Raw genomic sequence first — 24,494 nt, 5'->3', positions numbered from 1 at the left:
GAACGGAACCCTAGAACTGAGCCCAGGCTGGCCTCACAGACTAACTCAGACTCATACCAGTCCAGGGTCCTTACCTATGTTTTTACCTATGTCCATTCCTGTTTTGAACCCTGTTTCTGTCTGCATTCCTGTACCCGTGTCCAGTTCCGTCTCTGTTCCCGTTCCCGTCACTGTGTTAGTGTCTGTCCCTGTCAATGATTTAGTCCCAGTTTTTTTCAGCATTTTATTATATACTCAAGAAATGACTAAAATGATTCTGTTTTATACTAGCTAGCTAAGCTATGTTGTATAAATAAGTCTCAAGATTAATACACAGTGCTGTTGCTGGATTCCACATTACCGAGTCCAATGGCGCTGTGTTTGTAGCTGACAGCTAAATTTAACACATTTAATCAAACATTCATGCATCTGCACTTACCATTTTATAGTGAATAAACCAACACCAAAACATCCTAACCCTGAGAAACAGGTTCCTGGTTCTAAAGCTCAGGTAAAGTGGTTCAGAACCCGGTCTACCAGACTCACAGCACCAAAAAGTCTGCTTCAACTGAGTTCAGAAACCATTTTACCTCCAAAGACTCACAGCACCAAACCGTCCGCTTCAACTGAGCTTCAGAACCCAGTTTACCTCCACAGACTCACAGCACCAAACCGTCCGCTTCAACTGAGCTTCAGAACCCAGTCTCCCTCCACAGACTCACAGCACCAAACCATCCACTTCAACAGAGCTTCAGAACCCAGTCTCCCTCCACAGACTCACAGCACTGATCTGTCCACTTCAACTGAGTTCAGAACCCAGTTTCCCTCCACAGACTCACAGCACCAAACCATCCTCTTCAACAGAGCTTCAGAACCCAGACTCCCTCCACAGACTCACAGCACCAAACCATCCGCTTCATCAGAGCTTCAGAACCCAGTCTCCCCCCACAGACTCACAGCACCAAACCGTTTACTTCAACAGAGCTTCAGAACCCAGTCTCCCTCCACAGACTCACAGCACCAAACCATCCGCTTCAACTGAGCTTCAGAACCCAGTCTCCCTCCACACACTCACAGCACCAAACCATCCGCTTCACCAGAGATTCAGAACCCAGTCTCCCTCCACAGACTCACAGCACCAAACCATCCTCTTCACCAGAGATTCAGAACCCAGTCTCATTCCACAGACTCACAGCACCAACATACCTGTCAAGTCTCCCGTTTTGGCCGGGAAACTACCGTATTTTACTCCTCTTTCCCGCCATCCTCCCGTATTAGTATTTTCCCGTAAATTTCCCGTATTATACTAAATAAAAAAATATATAGGCCACAGGCGACAATGCACTGACCGCTGTGTGTCTCTTAACCAATCGTGGAGCCGGTTCAAGGAGAAAGTCCCACCTTTCAGGAGAAACAGACAATCAGCTAGCTGGTTTTGCGGAGCGCAGTTTAATGTGCGGGAAGCCCCGCCCCTCCCCTCGCTGTGAGTTCAGGCAGCTAGTCGGAGCAGCTGTCGTTAAAACTAATCTGGATATACGGAGATTTTTCTAAAAGAAAGGTAATTAACCAAAAGACTCTTCTCTGAATCAAAAGATAAATTAAACCCACTGTGTGTTTAATAAAATACAGCTTGTGACTCAGTTAGCTTAACTTTAGAATTAGCTAGATAGATATTCAGGGTTTGAGAAAAATCTACATCTATCTATATATATCTATCTATATATATATATATATATATATATATATATATATATATATATATATATATATATATATATATATATATATAATGCCCTGCCCTGATGTGCCTGATCAGCCAATAACTATCATTCCAAACTCTATTAGTTCAGGGCTAGTTTTAGGGTTTGTTAGAATTTGTTTAAATCTCAAGTATTGTGGTGTAATGTATTATTTAGAAGGGGTAGAAGAGATGGTTGAGCTGGAGAGAGAGAAAATGTGGAGAGGGCTGAAATTAACTGAACTGATCAGGAGTGGACTGAACGATAGAAAGAAGTATTAATGAAAGATTATTAATTGTGTAGGCCCCTTAGGACTATTATTTACTTATGGAATATATCTGATCCATGTCCTTTTTGTAAATTTGTGCACCCTTCAATTTTAGATCTATTAAAAAAAAATAAATAAATAAAAAAAAAAAAAATATATATATATATATATATATATATATATATATATATATATTTTTTTTTTTTTTTTTTTTTTTTTCCCTCGTTTGGGCTGTTGGGGCGGCGGAAAAAATCCCTTATTTTTAAGTCCAAAACTTGACAGGTATGAGCACCAAACCATCCGCTTCATCAGAGCTTCAGAACCCAGTTTACCTCCACAGAGTCACAGCACCAAACCGTATATATATATATATATATATATATATAGAGAGAGAGAGAGAGAGAGAGAGATCACTGGACACTGTATTCCTCTCAAATATAAACACAACATACGCAGAAATCTGTAAAAAGAAATGTCATCTAAGAAAATATTTCCCATGGCTCAAAGAGCTATAGTTATGCACATAAAAAGTTACATTCTCAATTTATTTAGTTTATATTGTAAAAGTGTGTTGTAGCCCACAACCACAATTAAGATTTAATTAATTGCACTTTATAAGAGAAAGTGTTCATTGCTAATAAAGCATTTCAAGCTTTAAGTATGACTAATTGCCTTTTTATTTACCCCTTCAATTAAAAAATAAAACAGTATAAATTAAAATACACCACTGCTGTGAGTGCCCCGCCCACAGGTGTTGGGCCTGGGGTGGACATGGCCCACAGGAGGTGGTTGGCGTCCCTTATTTTAAATTCTAAAAGGTGGCAACCCTACAGCACTTTGTGACAAGTGCCATTTGTTGGCTAGGTGCCAATTTCCACACTGCTACTGGTCACTGTTAAAAGCACCACTATATCAAATTGCATATAACCCTAAAAATAAATCATTTTTTATTTTTATCCAGTCCGCTGCGTGTACGTACAAATACACTCAGCTGTCTCTGTCTCTGACGCAGTTGTACTGGTTATACAGGAAATGTAGGTGATGTATGCAGGTGATATGTTTTATGTTTATTGAGATAAATTATATTTACATCTCGCTAATTTACAGGATTATTATATACATTAGTTATAGGTATCTGATATGTAGTAGTTATGTAATGTATTTAAAGTTTCTCATAAATTTCACTTAAATCATTATAAATAGAAAAAATGATTTAGGGCTGAAATGGTAATTAAATATACTGATGAACTCCATCTTTCTATCTAATACCACAGTAATCATGTTATAAAGTAATGAGTGTAATTATGAAAGTGCTGCAGCAGATCTGAGGAGTGTTTGTAAACAAGATCTGCAGCTCCAACAACTGTAGATTAAATTACAGTTCAGAGTTTGATTAAATTTAATTCCACAATTTAACTTGACGTTATTTAAAGTGCTGCTTGATGTAAATCATATATTTTGCTCATTTTAAATAAAAGATTTCAGGTGTTTGTTTCTTACCTGCTGTCGACTCCATTTCGTGAGCTGAAAATCAGGAATCAGGAAGTTTCAGAGTGAAAGTCAGAATCTTCCTCCCTCCACAGCTCACCTTTCCTAAAGACTGGCTACGCCCCGTTCCAGAGAACAAAGAGCCCTGTGTCGATGGGTGGATGCTTACTGATCTCATTATTGAGTTTTTTCATATGATATTACATGTTCAATTATGATTTCAAATTAAATATCTTATAATTCACTTTATGGAACAGCAATCACACAAACAGTTAACAGTTATGTACATCTTATATCCACAAGTTCTCTAGATAGAGAGATAAAATTGTTATAGCCTATCAAAAAGCAGTGATGGGTTGAGCTAAAGGTCTTATAGCCAATCACAGAGCAGTAATTGGTTGCGCTAAGGATGTTTTAGCGAATCACAGAGAAGTGATGGGTTGAGCTAAGGGCGTTTTAGCCAATCACAGAGCAGTAATGGGTTGCGCTAAAGATGTTATGGCCAATCACAGAGCACTGATGAGTGGAGCAAAAGGCATAATTACCAACCACAAAGCAGTGCAGGATTGAGCTAAATGTTAGCTAGTGTTTTGTTATGCAATATGAAATATAGAAACTGTATTATTATTTTGGTCTTACAAACCAACCTCACTACAACTTCAACAAATATTTTATTTTATATTGACAGTCCAGAAATTTTATATATATATATATATATATATATATATATATATATATATATATATATATATATATATATATATATAATATATATAACATATATATATATATATATATTAAATTTCAATTATTTAATTTGTCAATTATTTCTTTAACAGCATCAGCACTAATGATCATTAATATATGTTCATACACTTTTCATAAATGTAGATTGTATAAATTGTTGTTTTTGCTGTTACCTGTTATAGACACATAGAATTTAATACACTTTACATCATGAACACACTTTACTCTGTTAAATTTTTAAGTGAAAGATTATTCAGAATTGCCTGTTTTGACCAGCAGGCGGTGCAATACACACACATACTGCTAAGAGTCAAAGCAGTGAAAGGTGTTCACCTCTAGATTTTACACACATTCTATATTATCAAAAGTATATGGAGCTGCTCAGCCATAGAAACCCATTTCATGAAGCTCTCTACACTCTACTGTTCTTGAACTAATCTGAAGCTACATGAAGTTTGGAGTTCTGTAGTGACTGACTGCAGAAAGTTGGTGAACTCTGTGCACTTTACTCTATACATTGTACACTATACTATATGTTATTTTTCACTGACAGAGCAAGTTGATTTAATTCCCAGACGCTTCCACTGTGTTATAATATCACTGTGGAATATTTAGTAGTAAGGAAATTTCACGACTACACCAGTGTTGCTTTAGACTTGAATTTCAGATTATTTAATCTGGTCTTGGTTTATAAAATCTCTGCTGTGTAACCAGCCTTGCTCTCAACTGATTACTAACGAGATTAAACAAATTAAGTGACTAAATCATTTTTATTAATCTAACAGTATCCAGTATGAGAGTTAGATTACCGTTTTTAGTGTTTCGTCTAAAACAGTTCTGCTAAGGTCTTTAAATGCATGGACGACTGAAGATATTGTAATGCTAGATACTGAACGAGTGTTAATGAATGGTGGACTACTGTGTGCTTCACTAGGAGATTTTAATACTGGTTATAACAGGGATAAATTATATTACACTGTAATGTAATTAAGACCTCTGCATAATTAAATACTGCGACAAACAAGCATTAATAAACAGAATTACAAGTACAAAGAGTAAATGAGTTTATTAGAAGCCTCCTTTGGGTACAGTTACTGTTAGCTAAATGAACAATCATAAACTTGAATACAAGCAGTAGATATACAGTGGCTTGCAAAAGTATTACCCCTTAAACATTTTCACATTTTGTCACCTCACAAATACAAACTTTAACAAATTTTATTGAGATTTTAAGTGATAGACCAACACAAAGTAGCACATAATTGTGAAGTTGAACAAAAATTCTACACAGTTTAAAAAAAAAATCAAATAACAATTTAAAGAAGTATTCAGCCCCCTTTACTCTGAATCCCCTAAATAAAATCCAGTGAAATTAATTGCCATTAAAAAAGTCCAGCTGTGTTTAATTTACTCTCAGTATAAATACTGTTGTTTTGTATCGACCTCAGTGCTTTGTCAGGGAACACTAGTGAACAAACCAAGGAACTCACCAGACAGGTCAGAGATAAAGTTGTGAAGACGTTTAAAACAGGGTTAGGATATAAAAACATATCCCAAGCTTTGAAAATCCCAAGGAGCACTGTTCTATCCATCATCCTAAAATAAAAAAGTATTCTACAACTGCAAACCTATCAAGTCATGGCCGTCCACCCAAACTGACAGATCGAACAAGGAGAGCACTGGCCAGAGAAGCAGCCAAGAGGCCCATGGTCACTCTGGAGGAGCTGCAGAAATCCACATCTCAGGTGGGAATCTGTCCACAGGACAACGATCAGTTGTGCACTCCACAAATCTGACCTTTGTGGAATAGTGGCAAGAAGGAAATTATTGTTGAAAGAAAGACATAAGGAGAGTTATTTGCAGTTTACCACCATGGCCATGTAGGGGACACAGCAACCATGTGGAAGAAGGTGCTGTGGTCAGATGAGACCAGTTTAAAGCTCCACTAGGTAGGATTAAGAGCTCCCCCCACAGTTGCAGAGTGTAATAAATGTTTACAGCACTGTCGTAAACCTCCCCCCTCCGTCTCTCGGCACTTTTTATCTACAATACCAACATAACATTTTTTATAATGATATATTTATAATGTACGCCTGTATAGTGGTCCACCTTATCATATGTGTACAAGGTTATGATCGTTGTGAATGAAAATACATTACATAAAAACTGTTTATAAGCATATAGGCTACATACTCATTTTTTCACCTGTGTAGTGGTCCGTCTTATCGTATGTGTAAAAAGTTATGATTGTTGTGAATGATGATATGTTAGACAAAGACCTGTTTATAAGCATGTACATATTTATTTTACATATAGACAGCATGCTGTTGTTACTACTGAAATGTACTACATAAATAGTGGAAAATCCACCTGAATATAAGCTCCTTTTTCCATCAGAAAGTAAAAAGCACACAAACATAATTACAACCAATCTGAACTACATCATCAATTTGTCTCTTTTAGCATGAAATGTTTACTTTATTGTAATCACGACTGAAACAAGACATTTTTTCTGTGTCTATAACTGATAAACCTGCATAGCATTGTAGAGTAGCACTGTTAGCCCTCACCTCAAAACAAGCATAGCATGAAATAATATTAAAACAAAAACACAGTATCAGTAAAAACTTTTACAAGCCCAAGACTTAAATGTATGCTAATCGCTGCTAGCTTCTGCCTGCAAGCCTACAGCTTTAGCAGTTAAAACAAAGACTTTAACTCAACTAATACATCACATATTTACACTCTGGTTGTTATAACTCTTTTATTAACATTATAAGCTTCTTACAAAAGAGAAATACCCACTGATTTACTTATAATCTGTCTTTATCTTGTTCTTATCTGGTACTCACCGGAGCTTCTCCTTACAGTAAAACAGCACAAAAGAATCTTTTGAACGAATCTTTTTAGCGAACAGATTCTAATGATTCAGGCATTTAAAAGAGCCGCTGTGCCCATCACTACTAGTTAACCAACTCCAAACAGCAGGTTTTTGTAGTCCTTGTAGAACTGTTAGAACTACATACAGGTCGGAAAGCAGGTTGCCGTTCTGGAAAGAGGCGCAGTTCTCGCGAGCGTTGGTTAAAGCCGTCTAGAAAAACTTACAGAGTCTGGTTTGAGCTCAGAGGAGCTCCGGCACAGACACAAAAGGACCACTATTCCTCCTACTACACCTCAATGCAGCGCTGCAGTGAGTTTCAAGCTGTATTTTTTTTTTTTCTTTAAAAAGATCAATAATCAGGAAAATCCTACCTAGTGTGCCTTTAACCTTCTGGCCTAAATACAAAGCCCTATGTGTGGAGGAGAAGTAACACTGCTCATCACCCTGAACATATAGATGGCAAATTTGTTAAATATAGATGGCAAATTTGTTAAGAGTATTCTTAATATTTGCCAGTATTGTCTTTCACCTGAAGAACTGTAGAATTAGTTTTAGGGCTGCATGATATTGGAAAAATTTGTCGTTACATTGTTTTTTTTTTCCGGCGATAATATTGCGATATTAAACAATGCAGAGTGTGACGTCACCAGCCCCGCCCCAACCCAGCGCGACTGAGCGCAGCTATCTCCCCGCGGCACAGGCCGGTCCAGCTAGCAATTGAGCAATACTTTGGCTTGTTTTTCTCCAGCGTGCTTGCTGTAGTTATGAATGGTGGATTTTAACAGTGAAAAGACCCATTAAAACACAACGCTGCGCAAACACTCTGAATAAAAAGGAAAACACAGAACGTTTAATTTAGACTTCAATATAATATAGATAAAATAATATAATAAAACAAAACATAACAAAAAAAAATTATTAATCTCCCTGGGGAAATTAGACAGTTCCAGAAACTGTCAGATACACACAACACACATGATAGAAAAATAAAAAAGAGTAGACTGTGAGATAAGGCTAGATACACATGTGCAGCATGCCCATATAAATTTGTCCTTAAAGCAATGCTATAATAATTATTAAAATAATAATAGAGAACAGGAAAAAAAGTCAGTGTTTACAGAGTATATGGTTCCTTTTTATTGAGAGCGTTTGCACAGCGTTGTGTTTTAATGAGTCTTTTCACTGTTAAAATCCACCATCTACAGGCAGCCGCGTGTAACTGCAGCAAGCACGCTGGAGAAAAAGAAGCCTAATTCAGCATTATGCTTAATTTAACAACTGAAAACAACAATATTATATAATTCAGTAATTAGGTATGTGTAAAATAAATTAATAGCATTAACTTATGAACTATAAATAGCTGTTGTTCAGCATGATTAGCGTCCGTCACAGTGGCCGGTTGAACTGGCCGGCCTGCAGCATTACTAGAGGTTAGATTCTCTGCCCGAACCCGACCTGACCCGGGCCGAGATTTCCGACCTCATTCCTCAGGCCGGGTCGGGTCGGGCTCCAGAAAATAGTCTGAGATGTAGGCATCTGTTTTATAATTCAATTTTTTATTTTATATAAATCTCTGGTGTGATAATCACAATGTTGCTAAGTAACCAATTATTATTGTTCACGAAATAGGGAAAACTGAAAGTAAAAAAAAAATTGTGATAACTGAATCTAATAAAAACGGTAATTAAAAGAAAAAAACATAACTATCTCGAACTGCATTGTGTGTTTATAAAACTAATTAAAAGGAACTGAAATTACTGATAGAATACCCTAATTTTCGTGTTTAATTTATTTATGAGCGCTGTTGTACAGCGGAGTTGTACAGCGGGCGGTGTTGTGCTGATTGTGTTTGCGAAGCGGAGTCGGATTCAGCAGGGAGACGGATACGGCTGTGGCAGCGCGCGGCACCTCGTGGCCCATGGCGTTAGTTCTTGTTTAAAGTGCTCACGCTAGCCTCAAAATACGACAGAAAACACTGAGAAACTGCAAACTGAGCGCGAGGCAGATGAAAGAGAAACAGGAGATACAGTGTGAGAGAACATTTACCTGTGAGTAGCTCATACCAGAACATGCAAATCTCTCTCTCTCTCTGTGTGTCTTTCTCTCTCTCGTTTCTTAGATTGATCTCTGATGAGATGTGTGAAAACTAATAAAAACTAGCAAGCCCACTCTAAAAACAAATTAAAACATACTGAACTGTAGGAGAAAAAATAAAAACGAAATAAAATTAAACTATAATAAAAATGAAAAAATGTAATCACATAGCTCTGGGCGCACGTGAACGCCTCCGCGTTTGACTTGCAGAACTGTGTGTAGCTGTTCTTAAAAATCATTTTAATTAAATAATAGTTATATGCTTCTTTGTTATGTGTTAATTAACATAATTCTGATTATATTTCGCTCATTCAAACAGCCCAAAAACAGACAGTTTATGGGTCGGGTCGGGCTCGGGCAGAACGTGCACGGGCTCAGGCTGGGTCCGGTTGGATTTTTTTGGGCCCGATCTAAACTCTAAGCATTACATATGGAAGCAGAGCCTCCAGCTGATGACGCCATCCTCCATAACCCGCCTTTCCATGTTGGCCCCGCCCCCTCTCCTCTCCCCACGCCAAAAAGGGGTCAAATTAGACTCGCAAACAAACCAGAGGAACGCAAAGGAGGGAAAGTATTGCAAAAAGAAAAAAAGGAACGCAAAGCAAAAAATGCAAAGAAAAAGTTGTGTTGCAAAAGATTAATTCTAAAAAAATATTACAAGTGAAAAAATGTAACTTATGTTCTCTTCTTTGTTTGCCATATCAGATTTTTTTTTGCAATTCGTGGAGATTTTTTTTCTCTTCAGCAAAGACCCCAATTTGACTCCATACTCCCCTCCCCCTTCTCAGCAGCAGACAGAGGCGGCGCTACGCTAAGTACATAAAGACATAAAGGCTAAGACATAGAGGCTATTTCATTCTGTTAACTATCTATTACCTTTACTATGCATGTCATTTATTCTCCTTATATAACAAAAATGTACATACAATATACCTTCAAATATTTGTAGACAAGCCAGACTAATTAATCCATTCAGCTACTGTAAGTAGAAGCTATTGCTGTCACAGATGCCAACACACACACACACACACACACACACACACACACACTGCTTGCTTAGTCCCCAAAGTAGGGTTACCAACCATCCCTTAAAAACTGTATTCGTCCCGTATTTGGGCAGTAAAATACGCGTTCCTTATTGAATTGATCCGTGACGTGATTTGTCCTGTATTTTTGAGGTGAGTTATTAAGGCGGGTGGTTTGTTTCAGAAACACCGCTGCGGCGCTGCCCCTCCTCCGCTGGAGAACAGCCAGCGGTGGCGCGTTCTAAATCACTGTAGAATTAGTATGATTTAGAACACAGACACCAGTGCTCACGTACAGCGTTTAGCAGCATGCGGCGGCAGAGAAACGAGAGGCTGAGGAGGAGAATACAGGGAGAGGGAGCAGTGTCGAGGTTCCCTGTGCGATATTCGTTTCCAGAAGCTGATCTGGTATAAAAAAGCTCATTTGAAAGCATATATTGTCCATAAATTGCACAATTTAATTTCTTACATTAAAAATATTTCTGTTATGAACAACATATTTCTGAACGAAACATACAGTACTGTGCAAAAGTTTTAGGCACCTGTGGGGATTTCAGTAAAGAAAAAGCTTCTTATCTGTGAAGTAAGTGATTATTAGCTCAGTAAAACACTAAAAATACAATAAATACAAACAGCAATTTTACAAAAAGCAGAGCTTTTATCATCATATCAACACCTGGTTTGGTAAATTGGTAAATCAGGTGAGCTGCTGACGGAACTGAATATAATATACACATGCTGGCTGAGGAGCATCCAGGAGAAATCTGGAATCTCTACACTTTGTTCTTCAGCTCGGATCACAAGATACAACATACTTAGTTAAAAATGTGAATTCCTTGTCATGTTTTACTGTGTTTATGTTTATGTTCATCTGTTCAAATCATATGTGTTGCTTTTTCCCAGTAAAAACACTCATATTTCTGAGATAAATGGATTAGTGTAATTTACTTTGGTGCCTAAAACGTTAGCACAGTACTGTATATTATACATGTGGTTTGAATTAATCTAATACTAAAAGTGTCTGCCAAAACATACTTTTTTCAACAAACTTAGCATACTGTTTCATGGTTTGGAGTATAATTTCTAAACTAATATATATATATATATATATATATATATATATATATATATATATATATATATATATATATATTTTTTTTTTTTTTTTTTAATTCATCTGTTCTTTATGATTCTGCTCTTTCGTTTCCATCTCCTTTTTTAAAGCCTCTCTCTGTTCTTTGAGTTTTTCATCCAGCTGTTTCTTTTGCTCTTTGTTCGTCTCCTCTTTTATTTGGTCTTCTCTCTTTTGAAACTCTTTCTCCTTTTCTAGATTTTTCCGTTCCTCCTCCATCATCTTCTTCAGTTTTTCCAGCTCAGCTTCATGTTTGGCTCTCAGTTCTTCTTTCTCTCTCTCTATCTCCTCCTTCTTCTCCTTCAGGATTCTCTCCTGTTCTTCTTGTAGAGCTTTCTCTGTGTTCTGGAACATCTCATTAGTGTAGCAGCTCCCTCCATTCACTTTCACCATGAAGTCGATCTTCTCCAGTAGATCAGTGACCTGGGTTTGGTCTTCAGGATTTCTGTTGTTGAACACGTGGTATCTGTTTCCACACTGGTAAATGATGTTTTGTAAGCTCTGATCAGAAGCTTTAATAAAATCTTCAATGCTCCATTTCCCCAGATCATCTCCTCTGGTGAAGAGCACCATGGTGTATCTTCTGGATTCTTCACCAAACCGATCTTGGATCATCTTCACTGCTTCTTTCTCCTCTTGTGTGAAGTGTCCCACTGTCAGCACCAGCAGAAAGACGTGTGGACCTGGTGCAGGCATGGTGATACACTTAGCGATTTCCTTTATGATTTCTTTATTAGAAATACTCGTATCAAACAGTCCTGGAGTGTCGATCACAGTGACCCGTCTCTGTCTGACTTCAGCTGATTGTTTCTGACAGACGCTGGTAACTGACTTAGAGGAAAGTAACTCTTTGAAAACCTTTTTCCGCAGGATGGTGTTTCCTGAAGCACTCTTCCCCACTCCAACCTTCCCCAACAACACAATCCTGAGTTCTTGTGGTTTCTGGTTATCTGGAGAAACAAAATAAATAATAAATAAATATTTATAAAAGATTTATATGAATATTGTTTTAAAGGAAAGTCCTCTGCAATCATGAAGAGACCCCATCTCAACTACAGACAGACAAAGGTCCTGCAGGCAGAAGAATAACTTCATCAGGATTTCAATCAGCTGTCACCCCTCAGCCTCACGTACTAGACACTGTAAGAAGGGTCATGTCTTTTTAAATGTCTGTAAATGTCCTCTGGTCTTTCTTAGTTATTAGTTACATTAGGGCTGGGTGATATGGATCTAAACTAATCTCAAATTATTTTTCTCTGAATGGTGATATACAGAGTAGTCACAATAAAGAAGAGGGAATCAGTGAATAGGAGCCAACAAGACCAGTCCGGTACAGAGGCAAGGAGGCAAAACAGGGCAGGCAAAAGTCAAAGTCGGTGTACAAGGTACATGGTAATACACAGAGGTCAAACAAAGGGAAAGAGAAATGTGTTGTAACGCTGGACAAACCAAAACTTAGAACTCAACGTTCTAAGAATTTTGAGCAATCTTATATACCTGGCTTACCAGGTGTTATTATTCAGGCAAATTACTTCCTGACGGCGTCTTGTGAATGTGAGTCACTGCATTCTGGGTAGTGTAGTCTTGTGACTGGAAATCGCAGTCGGACAGGCACGTTTTCAGCACCAGGCGTGACACATCAAAAACTGAAAGGCAATTCAAATTGCACTAATTATAAACAACAGATTCTTTAAATAAATGTTTTTTTCACTTTATTTAGCTTAAAAACAAGGAACACATAAAAGCAGTGTGCTTTAGGAAAACTGGCATATGTAATAAAAAGTGCAGTTTCAGTTTTACTGTCATGGTGTGCACAGAATGCAGACACGTACAGATACTGTAAAATATAGTATATCGTTGGTATATCGTTGGTTGGTTACAGAAAAACAGGTTATCACCATAAACAGGAACCACTTAGACAAAGCCATACCATAACCATGAAACAGTCCAGAGTTCAAACACGAGATATCCAGCAGCAGAGATAATCCAAGAGGCAGAAGTGATACACAGTCGGAGTCAAACACAGAAAATCCAATATCAGAGGCAAAGGCAAAAATCGGCGCCAAGAAAACAAAAAGCAAGGCCATATACAAAAATAGCAGAGACAAGTAATTCAGAAACGCTTTGTAATGAGTTAGAACTAACAATACACGGCATGAGTGTGTGTGTGGTGTGCTCTTATATAGTGCCATTAAGCAGTATTCCGGACTTCCTGGAGGAAACAGGTGAGGTGTCATGTGATCAGGTGTGATGTCAGCGGGTGGTGTGTTCTGGGTAGTGTAGTTGTTAGACTGAGAGTCTCCGTTAGAGCTGGGTGTGGAAGGAACAGAGGAGCTAACAGCACCAGACGTGACATTTACTTTATTCTTTTCTATAAATCTGAGCTGAAAGGGTCAGGTCTATTCTCATACTTGGTAAAGGAGATAAGTGTTCAGTTCAGCTTAAATAGATCTCAATAGTTCAACAGTCCAGGTACGTTTAGGGCAGCATCTGGGTCCGAAATCAACCTGTAGCCCGCCTGTTAATAGCGTATATTTAAATGAAAATATAATTATGAAATTACAATTATAGTAATGGATCAATTGCTTAAAAATAAAAAAATATGAATCACAACAATATTCTGTCATTAATCATGATTATAATATTGATTTAAAAGGTTAATGTTGGTGCTTTCCTGTACTTGGTACGTGGGAGTGAGACCAATTGTGTAATTGTGTAATTGATCCCTTAATTTTTGTATTTTCTTCATCCCACTTAATCTACTCTACTACTGCCTTCCAACAGCACCGCAGAAACTCAATCAACTGTAAACTATTTACACACGCCTCCCTCTGATGAAGACCGTTGGTTGGGTTTCTGACACGATGGGCGTCATGATTGGTGTGTCCCCAGTGATTTCCTGAGTGTCTACTTCTCAGTTTCAAACAAAACAGATGTGTGTGTGTGTGTGTGTGAGAGAGAACGAGAGAGACAGAGCATGCTACTGAACCGAACAGTGACAATGCTGCGTATAATGCACTCTAAACATTATAAACTATTATAATACTGTATATCTCTTACAACACTACACCAGTTTATTATAGCTGCTCCTTTATTCACTCTAAACTTTATAAACTATTATAATACTGTATATCTCTTACAACACTACACCAGTTTATTATAGCTGCTCCTTTATTCACTCTAAACTTTATAAACTATTATAATACTGTATATCTCTTACAACACTAGACCAGTTTATTATAGCTGCTCCTTTATTCACTCTAAACATTATAAACTATAATACTGTATATCTCTTACAACACTACACCAGTTTATTATAGCTGCTCCTTTATTCATCTAAACATTATAAACTATTATAATACTGTATATCTCTTACAACACTAGACCAGTTTATTATAGCTGCTCCTTTATTCACTCTAAAGATTATAAACTATTATAATACTGTATATCTCTTACAACACTACACCAGTTTATTATAACTGCTCCTTTATTCATCTAAACATTATAAACTAGTATAATACTGTATATCTCTTACAACACTACACCAGTTTATTATAGCTGCTCCTTTATTCATCTAAACATTATAAACTATTATAATACTGTATATCTCTTACAACACTACACCAGTTTATTATAACTGCTCCTTTATTCACTCTAAACATTATAAACTATTATAATACTGTATATCTCTTACAACTCTACACCAGTTTATTATAGCTGCTCCACCTAACTCTGCTCTGTCTACTTGGAAACACTTCAAATTCAAACTTGAGAAAAACAGGGCACTTTAGGGGACGCTAATCATCACCAAAACAAAACATCCTCACACATTGAAAATCAAGGGAAAATATCACCATCAATCAACGGAAAAACTCACTTATAGAACACATAATATTACCAAAAACAGAATTCAGTAACACATATGAAAGCATGGCTGTACTGCTGCTCTCTTTGTTATTATTCCCTAATACAGTATTTATCTTTTTTCTGGCTATATTTTTTTCTTTGTATTCTGTTTTTCCCCCTTCTTGTTCTCCCTTTCTTGTGGCCTGGTATCTTGCTTATATTTTTAAATCTCTAATATAACACTGTATTAACACTAATAAAGATTATTTTTTTCCTCTGAAAAGAGAGGTTGGTGGTGGGCCCAAAAAAAAAAAATCCAGTAGACGAGACAAACGTCTGTTCAAAAGTCAATTAATTTTCAGTAATTTGATTAGCACTGAGCACTTATTCCCTAAAATAAAGACAAAGTGCAAGGATTTTACAAATCTATCTACTCTCAGACTTCTAACTTCAGGAAGTGTTGTTACTAAACCTGATAAAGATATCTAGCCAACAGCCCAAAAATAATAACATAGCATATCTGACTGTTAGGGTGTGATAAAACACAGATGATATTGGGTTCACGAGAACAATTTTAACAATATATATATATATATTTGTTTTAAGTATTAAATAAATGAAAATATTTTTTTTGTCTGAAGTTTCTCTTTTTAGATTTTGCAAGTAATCATCTTGTAATGGATGTTAATAAGTTTTTACTTGTATCATATTCAGATATTCATATTCAGTAAAATACAGAACAGTATGCAAGTATGCAGCTCGTTTTACCATAAACCCATCAACTTCTTTCCTGTATGATCTCACATGAGTCTCTTCAGACTATTGTCATAACTATTGTCAGAACCCCCCAGTGAGGGTTCTGTATTCAACTGGCAACCCCCCTTGAGGTTTCTATACAGACCTGCCAATGTATCTGAATCTCTATGGTTTATACATCTGCTGTTGTGAAGGTTGGAACACAAGAACATTAAGTACTATTGTAGGTTCCATTTATGAATAAGCCTCAGCTTGACGCTCTACCACACTCCCCCTGGGTTAAGTCCACCAAAAAAAAAAAGAAATACGACAAGAAATCCACAGAACCATTGGGTTTAAAGTTGAACAGTTTACTTCTTCCAAATTAGGTTTACATTCTTCCAAAGTCCTTCCAAAGTTAACCAAAAAGGGGAACTTAATGAAGAAAGAAAGAGAGGTCAAAAAACTGTTTGGCTTTAAGGCTCCATCTTCTCCTTCTTGTTCACCAACTAACCCCTCTCACCCCTCCCTCTCCTGATTATCTCTGGAACTCTTAGCCCCTCCCACAGCCTCTTTCTCATGGTAGAGTCCAATTACCCACAGCTAGCAAGGCAACCACTCTGTTCTAAATCTAACTTTCCACAATACATAAATAATCTATATAAATACCTTAAATTCTACATATTAACATATGAACTGTAAATCCTTCAAATAAAAATGAATTGTACTTAATAATGAACTTGAAATATGGTATTATTTCTAATAACACATCAACCAGATAAACATTATATACATAAACTAAATTTAGGCTCTTACAACTATGCTAATACATATATCTGCAGCTGAAAAGAGTCCTGGATCTGGGATTTATTACTGGCATAAAATTGGAAAATAAAAGTCATTATTACCTGCTCTCAACTCTTCTATTTCTACCTGAGATTCACAGATTTTTTTCTCCATCTCCTTCACCTCCATCCTCAGCTGAAGATCCTTCTTTTTAGATTCCTCCTCAGAGCTCTTCCTCAGACTCTCCAGTTCCTCCATCATCTTCATCATCTGAAGACCCTTTTCTTTAGATTTCTCCTCAGCGCTTTTCCTCAGACTCTCCAGTTCCTCCATCTTCTTCATCAGCTGAAGATCTATCTCTTTAGATTTCTCCTCAGTGCTCTTCCTCAATCTCTCCATTTCCTCCATTGTCTTCATCAGCTGAACATCTTTCTCTTTAGATTTCTCCTCAGAACTCTTCCTCACACTCTCTAGTTCCTCCATCATCAGCTGAAGATCCTTCTCTTTAGATTTTTCCTCAGCGCTCTTCCTCACTCTCTCCAGTTCCTCCATCATCTTCATCATCTGAAGACCCTTTTCTTTAGATTTCTCCTCAGCGCTCTTCCTCATTCTCTCCAGTTCCTCCATCGTCTTCATCAGCTGAAGATCCTTCTCTTTAGATTTCTCCTCAGCGCTCTTCCTCAGACTCTCCAGTTCCTCCATCGTCTTCATCAGCTGAAGATCCTTCTCTTTAGATTTCTCCTCAGTGCTCTTCCTCATTCTCTCCAGTTCCTCCATCGTCTTTATCAGCTGAAGATCCTTCTCTTTAGATTTCTCCTCAGCGCTCTTCCTCATTCTCTCCAGTTCCTCCATCGTCTTCATCAGCTGAAGATCCTTCTCCTTAGATTTCTCCTCAGCGTTCTTCCTCACACTCTCCAGTTCCTCCATCACCTTCATCAGCTGAAGCTCATTTTCTTTATAGTTATCCTCAGCGCTCTTCCTCATACTCTCCAACTCCTTCATCTTCTCCATCAGCTGAAGATCTTTCTCTTTTGATTTCTCTTCAGAGCTCTTTCTTACACTCTCCAGTTCCTCCGTCATCTTCATCAACTGAAGCTCCTTCTCTTTAGATTTCTCTTCAGCACTCTTCCTCATTCTCTCTTGTTCCTCTGTCATCTTCATCAGCTGAAGATCTTTCTCTTTTGATTTCTCTTCAGAGCTCTTTCTTACACTCTCCAGTTCCTCCGTCATCTTCATCAACTGAAGCTCATTTTCTTTAGATTTCTCCTCAGACCTCTTCCTCAGTCTCTCCAGTTCCTCCTCCAGCTTCCTCTCTTGCTCTGCAAATTTTTCTTTCTCCACCTGCTGGAACATCTCATTAGTGTAGCAGCTCCCTCCATTCACTACCAGCATGGAGTCGATCTTCTCCAGTAGAGCAGCGACCTGCATTCGGTTTCTGATCTGCTTGTTGTTGAAGATGTGGAATCTGTTCCCACACTGTTCAATCAGATTTCTAATATCAGATCCTGTTTCTCCAAAGTACTGAAATATCGTGTCTTTAGGAAGATCTCCTCCAGTGAACAGCAGCATGGTGTAGGTCACTGACTCTTCTCCAAACATGTTCTGGATAATCTCTACAGCTCCTTTTTCCTCCTCTGAGAATCTCTGTCCGACTTTCAGTATCAGCAGAAACACATGTGGACCTGGAGCTGCCATGAAGATGCATTTAGTGATTTCCTTCTGGATCTCCACATTTCCAACTCCAGTATCAAACAGTCCTGGAGTGTCAATCACAGTAATCTGCCTTCCATTGACCTCAGCTGTTTCTTTCTGACACTCAGTGGTCACTGATGCATCATCTCTAAATGCATCTTTATCTAGGATGGTGTTTCCTGTAGCACTCTTCCCAGCTCCAGTCTTCCCCAGGAGTACAATCCTGAGAGCATCTCGTCTTCTCCCTGAATGCAGAAAATATTTCTTTAACAATATAGTAAAAGCACACAGTGACAATTAATTGCCTGTGAATTTGTAATACTTGATTTTCACAGAAGATTAAAAATAATTAGCTTTTTTACACAGATCACATGCAATCAGATCTCCACAAAGTGATCAAAATATACATAAACATGAATTACAAAGTATCAGAGGTCATAACACTTTTAATATGACTTTATGACTGAGTGTATTAATACAAGATGAAGTTAAAGATATAAGACATAGAGCCCTATTTAAGTGATCTATTGTGCACTGGTCATTTGCGCTTTGCACAGCTTGATTTAGGGGCGTGTCCTGTGTCCTTGGTATCATATAGGCGTGAAAAAAATACGCCTTGCGCAGCTCGAAGCGTGCAAAAGGCATTTACTAATTCTCTCAATTAATCATGGGTGTGCCAGTAATCATTCCCTTTAAGAGCCAGATGCGCTGTGACTTTGGCGCATTTGTATCTTAACAGTGTGGTGCATATAGCTTTATAGAGCTGTATATTTCACAACAGCAGAATGCCTATATCTAATATAATAAGCTACAATAATTGATTAAATGTACTGAATATAAATATAAATCCTTATAAATGTCAGAAAAAAACATAACTAATAATAACTTATAGTTACTGTGAACATTTTTAAGTATATTTTATTTTATAGCTGATACCTGAAGGCTCTGGGTGAGGTGTTTTGTGCTGTGGTAAAGAAGTATGTGATATTTTGTTTAGGGTGCGCAGTGCTCATTATGATCCTGCATGGGTAATTGCGCGGCTGACTGTTGACTGTTGTCAGGGTTTTAATCAGTCAGTAGCGCACCAGTGTTTCCCACAGCCAAGATAGAAACACGTCAGATATTTACCTGAACACACGTCACTTCCAGACCACCAGGTCTATCAGCGTTAATATATTCCTAAACTCTAACGCTATTTTAATGACACATGAGCAGGGCGTGAAAATAGACTGTTGGTGGGGTGTAAGATAGCAACGAGCATCACAACACGCCTTTCGCAGGGTGTACAATAGGGCCCATAGACTAGCAGACAATAAGAGGCCTCAGAGGTTGGATGAAAAACACTAAGTAAGAGGACGTGGCAAATGTGAAAATGGAACCAGTGGCTCGTGATGCTTGATACTGTTTCAGAGATAGCAAGAGGGTCATGAGGGGATGTGATTTGTGGGTGTGGTTTTGTTGAGCAGGTCTGTTTTCCGTAATTTAATGACAGTTTAAGGTGCCAGCATTCAAAATGTGGATGTCAGTGGAAGGTGTGAAGAAGGCAGATGGAACATGGCTCTGAGTACAGCAGATTTGGCAGGTTTGTGGAATCCAGAGCGTTATGCTATATAGCAGCATGAGAATTTGTGAATGTTGTAAGAGATGTAAATGTTGGGTCTGTGGTAATGGTTGATTTTACTAAATGCCTCTTATGAGCAATGTGACTCAGTGGTGGCTGGTGAAAGGTGGAGAAGATTGATAAACTTGTGAACTAAATTAATTGTTGCTATTTAGATTATTAATGTTGAATGTTGAAGCAAATATTATCAAATGTAAGAGTGCAGTAGTAGCAAACAGTAATAATACCCCAAGTAAAACACATACCCAACCCACAACCTTCCAATAAACGCTCAACCTGGCTTAACCTTGGTCTCCTTTGAGGAATAATCATAAGAGGTTTCAGATCCTTATATATCATTTAAGTAAATTCTTCAGTACAAATCTAAATTTCTCAAAATGTACTGTGTTTGTCATTTGTGTAATCCACTTCTTAATCAAAGGTACTTCTGCATGTTTACAGAAATTCCTGAAGCAAGTTTTTTTTAGCAGTAATTAAACTAAAGGAAATCAGCTGCTGCTGAGTTGAAGGAAGTTTCAATAGCGGAATTTCATATATTATATGATTATATGAAAAGAACTGGGTCTGGCTACAAGTGTACCTTTAACATTTCAGAAACCCAAAATGTACAAATCTTAGGACAGAGTACATAACTGAAAGAGGATGGCCTCCACTGACTTTATTATTTATTTATTACACAAAGGGGATATACCTGGATCAGCCTGGATAGACTGAGATAAAGTCTTTATTCCTAATGAAAAAGTAAGTAAAGGATAAACAGCAGCTGTGCCTTGTACCAAAATTGTAGTTAAAAAGGTCAGTTTTAACAGTCAGTTATAACTCTACTTACTCAGGCTCATAATGACAGTTTATGGAACGGGTTGGCTCAGGCTCAGAGCTTATTCAAATTAAGTCTGGAATCACTGCAGTCTAAAATATTTAAAATGATGTTTATTGTTAGAGTAAAGATATTGGTCTTCATCCCTGTTATTTTTTTTGTTGTGTTTTAACCTGTATGTGTAGGTGTACAGTAAGTGGTGTTTGGTCCTCTAAACTAATCAGCATACAAGAAAATAATTTAACAGAACTTACTGAAGCTCAGATCAGCCATCCTGTCCTACAGTCGTCTCGTTTCCCTCTGGAACAGAAACAGAACAGTGGTCTATTAGACTACATCACATTCAAACCATTATCTTCTCAACACAATTAATAGAGAAAAAAAACATAAAAACTGTGCAGAAAATGTTAAAGAGAACCCAAATAAAAAAGATTAGATAAAAGATTTGTCATAATTAAAAATTTAAAAAAGTTTTTATCTTAATTATAATAAAGATATTTTCTATCAGGAGAACATCATACAATTTCTTCAGTGGCGGTCTATTTAAAAAATAGAAACTGGGCACATTTTCCATCTGAGATAAATCATACAGTAGAAAAATACACTGCACTGTAGGAGAGCACAACTCAGCATTTCCTTCAGTATTATTCACTCAAGCCCAGTATCCATTTTTCCTTGTACACTGAACTGCTGTGAACACGAACATACAGTATGTCACAAGAGTGAATACACCACTCAAGTTTACACACAAGTTAATCTCGGTCTCATCAGACCACAGGACATGCTTCCAGTAACTCACGCTTTTGAACTCTTATTCTTTCTTGTGCGTCAGCTTTAGAAGAAGCTTTCTTCTGGGATAGCAACCATGCAGAACAGTTTTATACAGTGAGCGGAACTGGTCTCACAGTCTGAGCATTGACAAGTTGACCCATGTCCCCTTTAACATTTACAGTAAAGCTGTCAGTACTCATACATTATACATCAATTGCCAAATCCTTCTGCTGTGCCTCCCTTAGGTCATGGGATGTGAGTAAGAATGTACTCGCGATTTTGAAGAGGCCAGTTTCAAAGCAGCCACCTAGCTCTTCCACTATTTAAGTGCTTTATTTACTTTCCATATTGTAGCGAGGACTTCTGGAGGGAATGTTTCTGTATATTAATCAATTTTATTATTAAATGGGTAAAAAAATCGAGAAAGAATGTATGCATATAAGGACAATATTCAATGTCAATATGAAAATCAGCCAAATCCTCTATCTAGTACATTGAGATTGGCCATAAAAAGGACTTAAGTGACTGGATACACATTAAACTGCGTGCATAGTAAAAATAATCTCTGAATTTGTCACATATTGTCCACTGCAGAGCTGAACACACCTGCTTGCCAAAATGCAGATGGTAATTTTTTATTTTAGTCTTAGATCCATAACCATCAGTATGAAAGACAAATGGAAGATTAAAATCTGCTTAAGCAAAAAAAGGGGGATTTTTTAACTTATCAACAAACCTTTCACAACAGCACTGCGCTTATGATACTACTTCACTTATAGAGGGCAGCTGTTCAGAAGTGTGGCCTTTAGTTGGCTTAGACGTGGATGGATTACGTAAAATTTTGCTGAGATTTTGCACAAGACAAACAAACAAAGGAAATCTTACAAAATAACGATAAAACTCCTGAAAGTCATTTCAAGTTTCACTTCTTAGGCCTCAATTTGATTCCACATTCTTTTAACTTAGTAACTCACTCTCGCAGTAGGTCTGTAACAGAGTCTGTAAATGTTTTAGTATAACATTCATACATTCATACATTAACAGTCTTCAGTAACTGCATTAGTTGTTTCAGTAGAGGGAGTTAAATCTGATGTTCAAAGGCAAACTTGTAAAGACTGGGTTGATCTGATTGAGCTGGGTAGTTGTTTTTGTGGCCAACAGTTCACTTATTGCAGCCTGAGAAGTAAGTAGACAGACCTTACATGTATCTTTTAGGCTCAATAACTTTAATGTCACTTTAATGTAATTCAAGAAATAAATAAATAAAGTACAGCTAAGGTTCATCATTACTGTCAAAAGATGATGCCAGTGGATGAAGTGGAAACGTCTTGTGGATCTTTCATAAGAGTACCTGCCATGGTTCTGATGATGCCATCTCCTCTTAAAGCCTGTCTTCTGCTCTGTAGATCATCCTCAGGCTGTGTTCGGTTTTGTGCAGACACACTAACCGCAAGGACAGCAGTTTCCCGGACGAAGCCCCCAATTTTTACCAGTCTAGGAGAACCTGGACACAGAACAAACTTCAAACCAGCAGGAAGAGAAACAGTTGTTAACTGGTGCAAAGCTGTGGTGTTCATTTATTAAACATTCAATAAATATTCAAAATCATTATTGAAAGTTAAATTAAATTCAGTGCAATAATTCAATAGTTTCAATTAAATTCTAACAATTTAATAAACTAATCATTACCATTTAAATAATTCCAAACAAAAACAGAAGTTCCCAAATCTTATATATATATATATATATCTTATATTAATCTTATATATACAAAAAACAAACACAAGCTTACAGAAATAACCCATATGTGTTTACATTTATATTTAAATCATATGAAACAAACTGAAAAACAAAAAACAAAAAAAACCAGAAATAATTCAAATCAAAACAAAACTACGGTGGCCGAGAAAGCCCAGCGCAGTGCAAATTGAAAAGCGCTGCAAAAGCACAAAACACATCCATCAAAATTACAACACAGGCGCAGCAAATAGAAAAACGCGCTGCAAATAGAACCACAACACAACGGAAGTGAGTCACAACACAACGGAATTTTCCCGGGGGACCTTAAAAGATGCTGTACCAGCTGTATACAAAGGACAATAAGTGGCAAACAAGCTTCTGAAAAGTAAGTTATGTTTATTACCTGTGATTACCACGGTTGTGTGCATATTATTAAAAGTTCTGCTTCACAAAACGCCTTGTTTGCCACTTATTGTCCTTTGTACACATAGTGAAGTCCGAGACGTTACTGAAGACGCAGCTTAGCTGGTACAGTATCTTTTAAGGTCCCCCGGGAAAATTCCGTTGTGTTGTGACTCACTTCCGTTGTGTTGTGGTTCTATTTGCAGCGCGTTTTTCTTTTTGCAGCGCGTTTTTCTATTTGCTGCGCCTGTGTTGTAATTTTGATGGATGTGTTTTGTGCTTTTGCAGCGCTTTTCAATTTGCACTGCGCTGGGCTTTCTCGGCCACCGTACAAAACAAATCATTCAGCTTACACTTTAATAGTGCATATTTAAATGTTAATAAAAGAACAAATGTAAGAAATGTACAATGCAATCATATTTATATTAGTGGTGGCAATATAAATACTAGTATATACTTGTATATTTGAGGGGAGATAAAGCCAACGTGGGATGCTGGAATAAAGGATGGATAATAAATTGGATAGAGGAAACTTTATTTTACTTTTTTATTTTGCTTAGTTGAAAGGATTTCTAAGTTTCAAGAATGCACACCACAGGGACATACCAACCGTATGAGTTGTAGGTGAGGAGTTTAGAAATGCACACACCCCTGCACTGCGCATACACGACGAGACCCCGCGTCTAACGCACGCAAACTCCTGTTGATATTGCTGCCGCAGCCCATGAGAA

The 24,494-nt window shown here is 37.4% G+C and overlaps 3 protein-coding genes across 3 annotated transcripts in view; all 3 read right to left on the bottom strand.

The window, feature by feature from the left end:
- LOC111197398 (trichohyalin-like) overlaps positions 1-23,144 on the bottom strand; it is a 291,642-nt gene extending 268,498 nt beyond the window's left edge. The window contains exon 1 of the mRNA XM_049475739.1: positions 22,973-23,144. The gene's annotated coding sequence lies outside the window, so the exon portion shown is untranslated. The remainder of the gene's footprint in view (positions 1-22,972) is intronic.
- LOC111196761 (GTPase IMAP family member 4-like) lies at positions 11,390-14,228 on the bottom strand. Its single transcript, XM_049475699.1, has 3 exons — positions 14,177-14,228; positions 12,886-12,999; positions 11,390-12,303 (listed from the first exon to the last, which is right to left on the bottom strand). The coding sequence occupies exons 1-3, from the start codon at positions 14,226-14,228 to the stop codon at positions 11,390-11,392; spliced, it is 1,080 nt and encodes a 359-aa protein (XP_049331656.1).
- LOC111197112 (interaptin-like) overlaps positions 16,397-24,494 on the bottom strand; it is a 526,024-nt gene continuing 517,926 nt past the window's right edge. The window contains exon 4 of the mRNA XM_049475802.1: positions 16,397-18,061. Coding sequence (XP_049331759.1) covers positions 16,805-18,061 — 1,257 coding nt within the window. The 3' untranslated portion in view covers positions 16,397-16,804. The remainder of the gene's footprint in view (positions 18,062-24,494) is intronic.

The sequence above is a fragment of the Astyanax mexicanus genome, chromosome 3 (genome assembly GCF_023375975.1).
Source record: "Astyanax mexicanus isolate ESR-SI-001 chromosome 3, AstMex3_surface, whole genome shotgun sequence".
Taxonomy (NCBI): domain Eukaryota; kingdom Metazoa; phylum Chordata; class Actinopteri; order Characiformes; family Acestrorhamphidae; genus Astyanax; species Astyanax mexicanus.
This window is presented reverse-complemented; position numbering and strand designations above follow the sequence as displayed.

What these genes read in the sequence shown, in the direction of transcription:
- LOC111196761 (XM_049475699.1), bottom strand. Translation starts at nt 14,228, where the DNA reads ATGACGCCCATCGTGTCAGAAACCCAACCAACGGTCTTCATCAGAGGG. An exon ending in GGTCTTCATCAGAGGGAGGC is followed by an intron (nt 13,000 to 14,176) that starts GTGTGTAAATAG and finishes ATTGCCTTTCAG; the next exon opens with TTTTTGATGTGTCACGCCTG. An exon ending in TCACAAGACGCCGTCAGGAA is followed by an intron (nt 12,304 to 12,885) that starts GTAATTTGCCTG and finishes TTGTTTCTCCAG; the next exon opens with ATAACCAGAAACCACAAGAA.